The sequence below is a fragment of the Gadus chalcogrammus genome, chromosome 4, assembly GCF_026213295.1.
Source record: "Gadus chalcogrammus isolate NIFS_2021 chromosome 4, NIFS_Gcha_1.0, whole genome shotgun sequence".
Taxonomy (NCBI): domain Eukaryota; kingdom Metazoa; phylum Chordata; class Actinopteri; order Gadiformes; family Gadidae; genus Gadus; species Gadus chalcogrammus.
The window spans coordinates 18,251,922-18,266,546 of NC_079415.1; the positions used below are offsets into that span (position 1 = coordinate 18,251,922).

The 14,625-nt window shown below is 46.2% G+C and overlaps 1 protein-coding gene across 1 annotated transcript; it reads right to left on the reverse strand.

Moving 5' to 3' along the window:
* Positions 1-10,437: 10,437 nt before the first annotated feature.
* LOC130380917 (proteinase-activated receptor 2-like) lies at positions 10,438-11,841 on the reverse strand. The gene is made up of 3 exons (XM_056588347.1): positions 11,829-11,841; positions 11,437-11,504; positions 10,438-11,400 (listed from the first exon to the last, which is right to left on the reverse strand). Exons 1-3 carry the CDS (start codon positions 11,839-11,841, stop codon positions 10,438-10,440), a joined length of 1,044 nt encoding a protein of 347 aa, XP_056444322.1.
* Positions 11,842-14,625: the final 2,784 nt, after the last annotated feature.

Consider the following 14,625-nt stretch of genomic DNA (forward strand, 5'->3'; position numbering starts at 1 on the left):
GGAACGGCATGTCCCGCAGCACAGAATCCATGAGGAGCTGGAACGTCTGCGCTGCACCCTTGAGGCCGAAAGGCATCCTCAGGAATTCAAAAAGTCCAAAGGGCGTGATGACCGCCGTCTTGGGGACATCCTGCGGGCGGACGGGCACCTGATGGTAACCGCGTACCAGGTCCACCTTTGAAAAGACGGCGGCGCCAGCCAGGTGGGCGGTGAAATCCTGAATGTGCGGTACCGGGTACTGGTCGGGGGTGGTGGCGTTATTCAAGCGACGGAAATCACCACACGGACGCCAACCGCCATCAGCCTTGGTCACCATGTGCAGGGGGGAGGCCCACAGACTTTTGGAACGGCGTACGATGCCGAGGCGCTCCATGGTGGCGAACTCCTCCCTGGCGATCGCGAGCTTGGCAGAGTCGAGGCGGCGGGCCCGTGCATAGACCGGGGGGCCAACCGTGGTGATGTAGTGCTCCACACCATGCTTAGCCACAGCCGATGAAAACGTTGGCGTGGTGATGTCAGGAAACTCGTTGATACAGGTCCCCGGTGGCAAACGTGTTCGCAAGACAAAGCCCCCCCACCCCCCCCAGCGTGCAGGGGAACGAAGCAAAGGAGAGGGCGTCGATCAGGCGGCAGTTGGTAACATCCACCAGCAGCCTGTATGCGCAGAGGAAATCCGCCCCCAGAAGTGGAGTAGACACGGCAGCCATGACGAAATCCCAACCAAAACGCCGGCCGCCGAAACACACATCCACATACCTCGTGCCGTAGGTACGAATGGGTGTGCCGTTGGCGGCGTCCATCGGGGGGCCATGGCCGCCAGCCATAGTGTCCACAGGCGTTGCCGGCAGTATGCTGCGCTGAGCCCCAGAATCGACCAGCAGCCGCCGGCCGGACAAGGTGTCAGTGACGAACAACAGCCTGCAGTCCCGACCAGCGCTCACAGCTGTTAATGAGCGCTGGCCCGGGCTTTTCCCGGGGCCCCAAAACTGCAAGGCTGGCGACACTGCTTGGCCTTGGCCCCGAACCTAGCATGGTAGTAACAACACCCGTCGTCATGCTGTCGGCGGGCGGTCACAGCGGCTGCGGTGTCCGGGTCGTAACCCTGCGGCGGAAACGGGGCCGACGTGTGCTGGGGGGGCAACAGCGCATGAACAAACTGCTGCCTGTTGGCGAGGAAAATCCTGTCGGCCTCTACAGCCACCGCCCGGTAGTCCTTGGAGGCAAAGAGGGGTGACCTGGTCAGTGCGGTGCCCACGGGTGCTGGAAGCTGCCGCAGGAAGATGTGGGCGAAAAGGAAGGAGGGATCCGCCGAGCCCAGCACAGCCAGCATCCTCTCCATCAACTCGGACGGCTTGCCGCCGCCCAGGCCGTTCAGGGAAAGCAGGCGGTCCGCCTTTTCCAGCTCCGACAGTTCAAAAAGGTCCACGAGGAACGCCTTGAGCGCGTCGTACTTGCCGACAGCTGGAGGAGCCTCCAACCGCGCCATACACCAGGCCATCGTCGAGGCATCTAAGGCTGCTACCACGTGGAAATACTTAGTCACGTCCTGTGTTATTCCTCTCAGCTGGAACTGGGCTTCGATATGCTGGAACCACGACCGTGGGTTGTTCTGCCAGAAGTCTGGTAACTTGACGGTGGCAGCCGACGTTAGCCGCGTCAATAGCCGCACCGCCAGCGGCGGCCGGCGCCGCGGCGGGCGCGTTGTTATCACCGTCGATGTGAAACATTTTACAGCCGTATCCGACTCGCGTCGGGGGTCACCAATTGTGGAGTTATGTAAATGATGAGACAAGAGACGGAGATGGGTCGAGTCAGCTTTACTCTCCACTTCAAACAAACGAGTGTTACTCGCACATGAGTTCAAATCGAAACTGCAGAGAATCTGAACTGTCGTGAAACACTACGGTAGTAAACCGGAACTGCCGTAAACCGGAACTGTTTACCTTAAAGGTACAGTCCCTTGGTGAATGTCTCACACATCAATTGTGGGTCACCACAAGCCTTTGATTGATATCCAGACATTTTTTGAAGAGACACATTCCTGTTCCCCACTTGTATTGGAGTGAACGGAGATATCTACTTCTGGGTCCCTTGAATCGAGGGACCTGTCCACAGCCCGCTTAAACAGATGGCCGCTGAGCACTGGTGGATTGCGGAAGTACTATGCACTGTTCCCGGGGGCTTGTTCTAACCTGGGCCCCGTTTCCCGAAAGCATCGTTAGCCTAAGTGGATCGTGAAGTGCGTCGTACGAGCATCGTACAGTTTCCAAATCATTTCCAGAAACCATCGTTGGTAACGAACGTTGTGAAAACGCTCGTAGCTAACGAGGACTCCAGGGGTACTCGTAGGATGCTAAGAGCATCGTTATTCTACTATAGCCTCAGTGGCGTCACCAGCGGACAATCCGTGTATTGGATGTGTTTTTTTAGTCAAAAGTTTTGTTTGCAAATCCAAAAGTTTTGCTTGCGAATCCAAAAGCTTTGCTTGCTTGCCGTCTCTATTGGCCAGTCTCGATTGGAGTGAGAGCTTGGCAACATCCACAGTTAGTAACGAGAGAGGGAGTTTTGAAGTTCATGATGGGACAGAGCGGGACTCGGGAGCTGAGAGGACAGAAAATCAATTCGCAGGTAGGCTCTGTCTTCCTACATAGTAATAGCAAGAATGTGATGTTTGAACTGGTGCATGTAGATTGCTTTTTTTAACGATCTGTGGATGTTGTAATGGGTAAAAAAATACACATTATTTTGTGAGCCTGTAGCTGCTAGCTTAGCTCAATTACCTAGTCATAGGTACGTTACGTTCCCAGGACGCCTATTAGCCTGCATGACGTTGTGCATGTAGCTACTAGTTAACACGACTATTTGTGTTCAACGATCTAATGTCAGTTTATGTTATATTTGTGATGTGTTGTATTATTTTATCAGCCTGTAGCCAGCTTAGTTAGCGTCAGTCACTTTCTGGTGTCGCGCTAGCTGAGCTGTCTGGGTTTCCGTCCACATGTTTTTACGTGCATTTTCAATGTTAATAATGGCGGCAGACGAAAACATCAGATCTGTGTGGAGCGATGAGGAGACCGTAACCTTCCTGAAATTAATGCATAAATCAACATCAATGTCATATTTCTATCGTGTTTTCTACATTGTTTTTCAACGTTTTGAGGTTTGATTGGCGCTGCGCCACCTACTGCTTATCTCGCTGAACCAACTTTTGGGCCACCAACCGAAATTAACCTTTGGGAATATGGCTCTATGGTTACTTAGCTTTATAATTATGGGAATGTGTAGTGACACGGTATTATCTGTGTTACTGGTGGTGAAAATGGCTTAAACACATAGCTAATAATACTTTCCCTGTTTCCTAGAATGGAAAACCAACCTGGCAGATCACAGGCAGGAAGAAATTCAGGCCAAAATCTTGCAAGCGAGCCGCTGGGTGCAGGTGCAACGAGATGGAGCACTTGCTGAGTCATTTCCTGTAGGGCTGGAGCCACAGGTTAAAGCGTATGCGTCCTTTGAGACCCCCTTTGATATATAAGAGACTTCAAGTAACAGCTTACTTAAATGTTGTCGACCCAGTCACCTATTTCATCACTTCCTTTAGGGCTTCGGCCTCCTAATTGATCATTGTAGTATAATTGAATGCCCTCTTTCATATATATGATACCTCCACCACTGGGACGTGGCAACAATTCTCCAAATCCATATGGGGAGGGGGGGGGTGATGCTTGTGGACGGTAGGGTTGTATACTAGACATAAATAGGAAGCAAACTCAGGAGAAGGAATGACCTCTCACAAATATTTATTTAATAAATTGTTTCAAATAACCCTGCTTTGTTAAATCAATGAGCTTGGTGTTTTGCTTTCAAAAATAGGTTATAGAAGAAGTCTAAACTGCAGAAAATAAAAACATCCAAGCTGCCTTTTAAGGATACCTCAGAATATCTGTCTATTTTTTAACCGTCGGACCCCAGTTTACGACAAAAACAACACAATTGACGGCAGCTCCTTTGCCGCGTGGTTTTTAGAGCCATGTAAGGATTAGAGGGGGCGGTCGATAGCAACCACCATAGCAACCATGACGGTCAAGTGACTGGATGCAGCCCCGTTGAAAAAAATAGAATACCACCCTACACACTGAGGAGAATAATGATATTTAAATTATTATGACCATGAAGTCTTTATTTGCATGGGTTTACATTTCGTTCTGTGTAGCATGGAGAAATCTGAGAAACTCTCCCATTCAGAATGCATTGGTTTACATTTCGTTCTTTGGAGCACGGTTATTTTTATTTATTTTCAGTTTTTGAGGAGCTGCTTCAAAGATGCTAATTTTTCTGCAATAATCCAAAATCCAATGGAAAAATCCGTTGTCTTTTTGTCAAGGGAACCCAGGGCGACGCTCACTTCCGGGTTGGCCAACATACGTCATCCCTCCAACACTCTATACTGTAATAACACATGTTGAAGTTGAATGATAATGAATGAATTTATTCTTTATTCTGCCTTAGTATTTATTTATTTATTTATTTAGCAGCGATATGCATTGTGTGTGTGTGTGTGTGTGTGTGTGTGTGTGTGTGTGTGTGTGTGTGTGTGTGTGTGTGTGTGTGTGTGTGTGTGTGTGTGTGTGTGTGTGTGTGTGTGTGTATAACACGCTATTTTATGTTGAAATGCAACGTAATCCAGTGTTCACGAAAACGTACACTGTCAACGTATGCTTTTGGCAACTGGGTTGGCTCTCAGATATACGTGTTTCTAACAAGATGATATCATTAAAAGTTACATAAAGTAACGGTTTAATAACACAAACGCAGGAAACGCGTGAGCTGCTAGTTTAGCGAAAGCAGCGTCCCTAACAACCTGACGTTGTTGAAACATGCGAGCGAGCCGATAAAATCTTCCTAATAACTATAAAACTAAAGATCAGACACAATCACTGACTGAAGATTATGCAAGTAAAAAGTATATTTCTCGCTAGAAATGTTATTAGAAACACGTTTAACGGTGAATCGGTCCTAAAATATTGCATTTCCCATTCAGATAATAAATATTAATATAGGCTACGTAACAATTGAGAGGAAATGGAAGAGATCAGACTGTCCTAATGATCCATCCCACTATCTTTTCCTTCTTTCAGATTTCACCTCTTGTGTGTCAACAACCAAATCTGCCTTCTACCGGAACAAAATCAACTCCTCTGCCTCAAACCCCAGGAAACTGTTTTCCCTGTTCTCGTCCCTCCGCAACCCTCCCTCACCCCCACCTCCTTCCTGCCTCACTGCTGATGACTTTGTTAACTACTTTACCCAGAAAGTGAAGGACATTAGCTCCTCTTTTACCCCTGCCTCCATCCTCCCTCCCTCCATCCCCATCTCTGTCTTTACCCAATTTAGCCCTCTCACCTCTGACGAGGTCAACAGAATAATAACATCTAACCATGCAACCACCTGCCCCCTTGACGCTATCCCCTCCTCTCTCCTCCAGGATGTCTCAAGCGAGATCCTGCCATTTCTCACCTCTCTTATCAACTCTTCCCTCACTTCAGGCATTGTTCCAGCGTCTTTCAAGACAGCCAGAATAAAGCCTCTCGTCAAGAAAACAACTCTTAATACCGCCGACATCCAGAACTACAGACCGGTATCTCTTCTTTCATTCCTGTCTAAAACACTGGAACGTGCCGTTGCTAACCAACTGTCCTCTTATCTCATCTAACAACCTCCTTGACCCGCACCAGTCAGGTTTCAAGAAGGCACACTCCACCGAGACGGCTATCCTCGTGGTGACTGAGTCCCTCCGTGCTGCCAGAGCCTCGTCCCTCTCATCGGTTCTCATTCTCCTCGACCTGTCCGCAGCATTTGACACGGTGAACCACCAGAACCTTCTTGCCACTCTTGCCGAACTTGGCATCGCTGAATCTGCTCTTTCCTGGTTCACATCCTACCTGACGAACCGCACCTATCAAGTGACATGGAATGGCTCCTTGTCCAAACCTTGCACACTTGAAACTGGTGTCCCTCAGGGCTCTGTACTGGGGCCTCTTCTGTTCTCCCTCTTTACCAGGTCTCTGGGCTTGGTAATTGCATCACACAGCTTTTCCTATCACTGCTATGCTGACGACACTCAGCTATTTCTATCTTTCCCCTCATCTGATAAAACCCTGATTGCAACGCGCATATCGGAATGTCTGGCGGACGTCAGCACCCGGACAACTGCCCATCACCTGAGGCTTAACCTCAACAAAACCGAGCTCCTCCTAATCCCAGGGAAAGACTGCCCACACATGGACTTACTGGTCACCGTTGAGAACATCACTGTATCTCCCTCTCCAACTGCTAGAAATCTCGGTGTGGTATTGGACAATCAGTTATCCTGCACTGCAACCATCACTGCGGTCGCCCGATCCTGCAGATTTGCACTTTACAACATCCGCAGAATCCGGCCCTTCCTCACAAGGGAAGCAGCTCAGCTTCTAGTCCAATCACTGGTCATCTCCCGCCTCGACTACTGTAACTCACTCCTGGCTGGACTTCCTGCCTCTGTGATTAAACCTTTGCAGCGCATCCAGAATGCGGCAGCGCGCCTCGTCTTCAACCTACCGAAGTTCTCCCATGTGACCCCCCTCTTCCGGGACCTCCACTGGCTCCCTGTAGTAGCTTGCATCGAATTTAAGACGATGGTACTGGCATACAAGGCAGTCGATGGAACTGCTCCTGCCTACCTCCAAGCATTGCTAAAGCCACACACCCCAGCTCGATCCCTCCGCTCAACTACCTCAGCTGGACGTCTGGAACCTCCATCGCTAAGAGCTAGCAAAGGCCGTTCAGCAAAGTCACAACTTTTCTCGGTTTTGGGACCTCAGTGGTGGAACGAGCTCCCTGCCGCTCTCAGGACCGCTGAGTCGCTCACTATCTTCCGAAAAAGACTCAAGACTCACCTGTTCAGAGTCCACCTCGACACTGCATAGCCACCCCCCCCCCTTCTGGCCACCATTGTATTGTATTGTATTGCATTGTATTGTATTGCACTGTATTGTATTAGAGCACTTAACTGTGTAGCAACTGCTGCTATCATGTCTGTAACACGGGAATTGATTAGCCTAGCGATTGTGGTACTTGCACTTGGTTCTATGAACATCCTTTCTGTACCGACAGCGATATATTGATGCACTTCTTATGACAAATGTACTTATTGTAAGTCGCTTTGGATAAAAGCGTCTGCTAAATGCCCTAAATGTAAAAATGTAAAACAATTTCACCAAATGCTAGGAGAACGTATGGCCCCCTGTTGGTGCTATTCCCCCATTCATTTCGAATGGAGAAGAAAACGTTTTCAGGGTCATGCTTTGCTCCAAGGCAGAGGGGAATGTAAAATGAAAATATAAATATATTGTGGCAATCACGGGTGTGGACGCCGTGTTCCAGAGCCGCGGGGCATTCTGGGAATTGGGGTTGTCAGTTGACAAAAGGGGCTTTTGTTAACTTGTTTTGTTGTTAGGATTAAGTGGGGTTAATGGGTTCGGGATGTTATGTGGTTGTGTGTTGTTCTATTAACATGTTCATTGTTCGTGTGTTCATTGTTGTCGACACCGTCACCGAGAGTGACGTGACCATCGTTTCGGGCAGCTGTTCCGTGTTGAAGTCTCGTTCAATGAAAACCAACTCTCGTTGTCAAGCGTTCAATAAAAACCAACTCTCGTTGTCGAGCGTGTCCCCCCCCTCAACAAACGTGTCCCCCCCCCCCTCAACAAACGTGTCCCCCCCCCCCCCCTCAAAAAACGTGTCTTCCCCCCCCCCCTCCCCGGTCAACAACAGTCGGAACCCGTGAAACCCAAACCCCGAAACCCGCATCCACAGCGGCACGCGTGGATACTATAGGTATAACACGTTATTTTACGTTGAAATGCTACGTATCCAGTGTTCGTGGAAACGTACATCGTCAACGTTTTTTCTTGGCGACTGGGTTGTTTGTTCTCATCTAGGACTATGTTCTCTGTCATTTTCTCATGTTGTAACATGTCCGATTTTCTTTGTTTACATTCTTCTTGTTCCTACCTAGAACCTGATTCTCTGGATTTCTGAATCCTATTCTTCAGTTTGTGTCTGTTATTCAACACTGTTCTTTCTAATTAATTTTACCAGTCTATGCTTTGACACCCCTTCTTTATGTGGGTGGTATACCAGGTAAGCCGGTCTATTCTTACTGTACCCCACAAATATGCTCTTCTCACATCTGGGGTCCAGTTTCTTATAATTGTATTTGTATGCATTACAATCTGATCCAAAACACCATTCTAGGAAGATTCGGCTTTCATCCTGTTAACGAGAAATCTAGATTGTTTATGGTCATGTCATCATTACATCTATTATGAATATGAGCAGCATTTTGAACTGCATAAGGCCACAATACCTTTGGTGATCCCTTCTCTAATATGAGACACCTCCCCATTTCAAGTATATCCTCCATTTCGAGTATCCTCCACTGTCTCTCGGCTGTACCATTTGTATTGGCAGAGGATGGGGATGATGTCTCATGTCTTATACCTTTATCGCTTAAAAGTAAGTGAAAAACATTGCTTCTCTGTTCTGTGCCATGGTCTGATCTGATACACTTGATTGTACCATACGGTGCATTGTCTGCAAGGAACTGTTGATGAAATGCTGATGAAAAAATATCTGTGAATAAAATTAGCAGTTGGCTCAATGGGACCTTTTGTGTCAGTGTGCACCGATTCAATAGGTGAATTTTTATTCTTTTTATTTATTAGGATCCCCAATAGCAACACACCGGAGTGAGAGCTAGTCTTCCTGGGGTCCGAAAAATAAAATGTAGACAACAGACAATCACCTGTTTGACATTATGTCAAACAAAGTTCTGTGTAAAGTGTAATTTACACAAACCTAGATATATCACCTTCGACATCTTGAGAATTGAATTGTTGATATCAAGAATTAACTTTTTGACTAGTGAGATGGTTGTAGACATCGTTAATTATAATTGCAACTAGTCAAAATGACATTATGGATACGGTGGCTTGGAATTATAACTAGTAAAAATGTAATTGTTGATATCTACAATTGCTGCTGTCGCTACTGTTAAATGATAAAAGAGTTTGCCATAAATTGCAGCACTTAATGGCTTAATGGCTTTTGGAGCCATTAATGGTTCCATTTGGAGCCATTACAAATTCTTAATGGCTCCTTCTTGACGGAAATCTCTCTCAATACGGCCGCAATTCCCACATCCATAACAGATGATGTGCCCACTTTCATGACATTGTCTGATTTTGTTTATGTGTCTAATTTTTCTGTCTCTTCATAGCTTGGTCGATTCTTTCTTCAGTGAAGTGAGCTCTGTATACAGGGCAATACTTCTTGGCTCACCCTGACTGGTGTAAAGGCCCCATAGCATTTGTAGGGCTTTTCTGCAACCTCTCTCATCACCAACGATAGGCTTTTGTCATCGAGGAATTGAATAACTCTGCTTAGCAGAGTTAGTGACATCACAGATGCAAGTCACAAAAACAAAAGGCGAATCAAACAAACCAAGAAGGTTATGTGACAATAGGAAAGATACAAGAGTAAACATTGGTGCGGCATTCTTAAGATGGAGAGCATTGTGAAGAGCTGGAGAGAAAGAGGACTACAGGACTACAGAGACGCCAACCTCACAGCACGTATTCTACAAGACAAGTAAGCACCATTTGGCTCCTCACGTCTCACGTAGTACTAACACAAGTAATAATAGTACTAACAACAGCAATAAAAGTACTCACAAGAGTAATACAAGTACTAACAACAGTAATAAAAGTACTAACAACAGCGATAATAGTAATCACAAGAGTAGTAATAGTACTAACAGTAATAAAAGTACTAACTACAGCGATAATAGTACTAACAACAGCAATATCAACAGTAATAATTGCATACTGTATATAATTTTTTGATAATACTGTTGGAAAACATTAACTATCCTCAATGTTGATAGTTTTAGTGTTACAACTGTATTATATGATGAAAGCACATGCAGTCATACTGTAAGATCCTCATGTTTTATGAATGAGAACGCTTAACGTATTTGAATAATTTCTGAGCTTCACCTCACTAATGTTTACGTATAACGGTAAATAACTTCCCTTTGCAAATATATATAATCAGGCTGGGGAATTTGTATTATGTTGCTATATGTTTGATAACATTTTAACCTTATGTAAGCTATCAATCACTGCTTGTGTTCGATACATAAGTGAACAAACACACATTTTGCGCTTTTCATGATCCTGTGCCGATTACATTCATTCATATTCATGTATCCAGACACAAATGATGGGTAACGATGGCAAGCCACCATTAGACACACCCACCCACACACACAGGTGTGTGTGTTTAAGGTCATGTTAAAACGTGCGTTGCGGTGTGACGAGGCAGCAGCCCCCGCGGTCAGCAGCTGCTGCTCTTGTTTTTCCGAGAGGTGCCAGAGTTCTTGAGTGCACTAAAGGACAAACGCATGCGCTCTGCCTTGCGCTGGCTGCGGCAGATGAGTGTGTTTCGTACGTGTTCGCGGAAGTCCTCCGAGATAAAGTAGTAGACGAAGGGGTCGATGCAGCTGTTGAGGCTGGCCAGGCACAGGGTGATGATGTTGAAGCCGTAGCCGGTAATGGTTCTCTGGTCCAGCAGGAGGCTGTAGTGCACCAGCAGCATGATGTTACTGGGACTGAAGCACACCAGGAACATGACCGACACAGTGATGATCAGCGCCACCGCCTTGCGTCGTTTCTTGGCGATGGCCTCGTCCGTCATGGAGCTCCGCAGGGCCTTGAGCATCAGCACGTAGGCCACCACGCACACCGCCGCCGGCACTACGAATCCCAGAATGCCCATGGTCAGGAAGTAGCCGGCCGCCAACTCCCTCTGGCTACGAAGGGTGACGTCATGGCACGTAACGATGTCCATGTTGATGACCCTCACCGTCTGGTCGTACAGGAAGAGGGGCGTGGTTAGGACCCAGACCGCCAGCCAGATCAACACGGAGACGGCCACGCTCACGGCGTTGTCCTTTCGTTGCCAGGATAACGGCTGGACGACACCCCAGTAGCGCTGAATGCTGATGCAAGTGATGAAGGCGGTGGAGCAGTACATGTTGGCGTAGTAGAACCCCACCAGGACCTTGCACAGACCCTCGCCGTAGATCCAGTTATTGCCGTTTAAGTGGTAGGCGATCTTCAGAGGGATCCAGATGACAAAGAGCAGGTCACACAGCGCCAGGTTGGCCATGAAGATGGAGGACGGGTTCTTCTTCTTAGTCCGGAATAGAAACACCCAGAGGGCCAGAGCGTTGGCAGGCAGACCCACGACAAATACGATGATGTAGACGATGGGGAGGAAGACTGTGGTCAGCGGGCTCTTCAAGACCGTTTCATCTCTGACGCTGATGCTCACATCTCTGACGCTGATGCTCACATGTGCTTTCCCCTTCACCTCTTCCCCTTTAAAGCCTCGATCGTCTCCTGGAATCAAATACAAAGAAAATATTGCTGTGTCCAACTAAAAGTTCCACTTTAAAACACATGTTCACTTCTTTCTTTCTTTCTTTCTTTCTTTCTTTCTTTCTTTCGTTCTTTCTTTCTTTCTTTCTTTCTTTCTTTCTTTCTTTCTTTCTTTCTTTCTTTCTTTCTTTCTTTCTTTCTTTCTTTCTTTCTTTCTTTCTTCTTTGTTTCTTTCTATTCTTTCTTTCTTTCTTTCTTTCTTTCTTTCTTTTCTTTCTTTCTTTCTTTCTTTCTTTCTTTCTTTCTTTCTTTCTTTCTTTCTTTCTTTCTTTCTTCTTTGTTCACCTAAAGACTCCATTCTAGCTTTAAAATGTTTAGATTAGCTTGGAATCTTGCACTTCAATTCAAAACATATAGATATATTTTTTAACTTTTTAAATATAATTTCTTACATCTTACATCTTACACACACTTCAAACTTCGTAACTTCGTCATTTTAAATCCGTTAACCTTCATTCAAACATTTAACAAATCAACACATTTGTATCATTACGTATATCAGACAGATTTTCGATATAATTTTTCAGAATCACAGTTTATGCCAGTCTGTGCTGGCCCCTCTTTTCTTCCCCTTATACACCTCAGACTTCAGCCATAACTCTGAATCGTGCCACATTCAGAAATATGCTGACGACACAGCCACCATGGGGTGTATAGGCGGGGACCAAGAGGAGGAGTACCCGACTCTAGTGAGAGACTTTGTCACCTGGAGCCATGCAAACAGCCTGCAGCTCAACACATTAAAAACCAAAGAGCTGGTGATAGACTTTGGGAAGTCAAGGCCACGCCCCCAAGCAGTGGACATCAATGGGGTAGAGGTGGAAACCGTGGGCAGCTACAAGTACCTGGGAGTGTGGCTTGACAAAAAACTGGACTGGGCAATCAACACCAACCACCTCTCCAAGAAAGGACAAAGCAGAGTGTATTTTTTAAGGAGGCTGCGATCTTTTAATATCTGTAGTAAACTTCTGTCAATGTTCTTCTTCAGTCGGTGGTCGCCAGCATCCTTTTTTACGCTGTGGTGTGTTGGGGAGGCAGCACAACCAAGAGGGACTCCTCCAGGCTTGACAAGCTCATCAGGCGGGCCGGCTCTGTGGTCGGCTTCAAGCTGGATTGTCTGGTGACAGTGGCAGAGGAGAGAACCACAAATAAGCTTCTGGCCATCCTGGATGACACCAGCCACCCTCTGCACACTGTCATCAGCAACCAAAGAAGCTCCTTCAGCGATAGGCTGCTCCTCCCCAGATGCCGCACCAACAGACTAATGAACTCCTTTGTCCATCATGCCATCACACTCCACAACTCCGCACTTGGAGGGAGGAGGGGGGGGCAGCAGGATGAGTACCGTGGATAAAGGGAAATAGAAATAGGATAGACTGATCGAGCTTGCATGATCTATTTATTTATTTATTGCTACACACTCCATTTATTAACACAAATAAGATATAATAATTGCTGCTAACATCTGCTGCTGCTGCTGCTTCTTCTTTTTAAAATGTATTTATTTGTACAATGTCTTGTTGCATTTTAGGTTGTGTTTTTCTTGCTTGTTTATGTGTCTTGTCTGTACTACCGCTGCTGGAATTTTGAATTTCCCTGAAGGAGCATTCCGAAGGGATCAATAAAGTGTCTATCTATCTATCCATCTAGCTTTAACTTTGTATATTTTCAGTTGGTCCCATTGACTTCCGTTGAGGCTAGAAAGTGAGGACGTTGTTGTAGATGACGCTCTAGCCGGGAGCGTGTCCCCCGGGTCCTATATTCCCCGGCAGGGACCTCTGTTCCCCTCTTTGTATGAGACTGGGGAACATAGGACCCTTTTTTTTTAAAAAGGGTCCTATGTTCCCCGGTCTCTTACTTTTTCCATCATTACTGCCATATTCCGGCGGAGATAACCACCTTTTTTTTATCTTTTATCCGGTAAACAAACCCCGAGATGCGCAATCCCTATGAGAGCTCCCCGCGCTACGGCCATCCGGAGGCGCACAGATTTTTTGGCCCTGATATTATCTATACAATTATATACTATCATATACTATTATATATAGAGCTCCGGGAGTCGCAAACGGCAACAATCACTTTCTCCTCCATGCTGCGGTTCATCCCGGATTTCCTGCACTGAGTTGGCCGGTTGACGCTGATTGGCTATTACGTTACATGCTAACAACAATGCTTAAAGTATCTTTTTTCACATCATGCTATCTACACAAACGATATGCCATATGAAAGCCCAAAGGAATGAGCCTCATCATTTTGTGAGCTTATTTCGATGAACTAGATGAGTTTCCGTTGTCCGGTAATTACCGGTGATTGACCGGAAAAATATGAGGAGGACAGAAAATTCTAAATGTCTCTGGTCAGAATGACCAATGGAAATAATTCTCTCTGCACAATTTGAATTGCGTTTAAATCTTATACAGTGGTAATTTGTTTAACCAATTCATGTAAAACAATGAGGTTTTTGATTGAGCGATATTACCCACCACTATCCTCGAGCCGGGTCGGGCCGGGCCTTTGATCGAGCGTTTGTGTTTTGTTTTAAATAAAATTATCATTGCTTTATTGGCCTAATCTGAGGAGAAATCTATGGCATAAACAGAAATATTATAGGCCTTCACTTGCATTGGTAGACTGCTCAGCGAAGCCACCTTGGGGAAGGAAGAGTCATGAGGCTTATGCGCATTGCAAGTGTAACCTGCCTGATTAAAAGGCTTAATATTATTTATTTATGTTGAAGCATTATTTTATTTTGCGTTTTATCTATTGTAAGTTTTATTGTGTAACCGGAAGTTTATTTGGATGAAACACCGGAAGTAGTATGCTGAAACGCAAATAGCTTTACTTCGCTCATTGATGCACAGAGCACTGTTTCTATCCGCACGTGTTGGTTCTATCCGCACGTGGTGGTTGGAAAGACTAAATCAAAAGAGGTGGGAGCACAATTGAAGAAAAGCACTCGTTTCACTGAACCTCTCCTGAGTTAAATCTTGGTCAGGTCTTTTGCCTGGATGTGAAAGAGTTCCAGCCTCGGTGTACAACGACGGTTGATGAACGGATAAATTGATGGCGAGCTTCCCAGTCC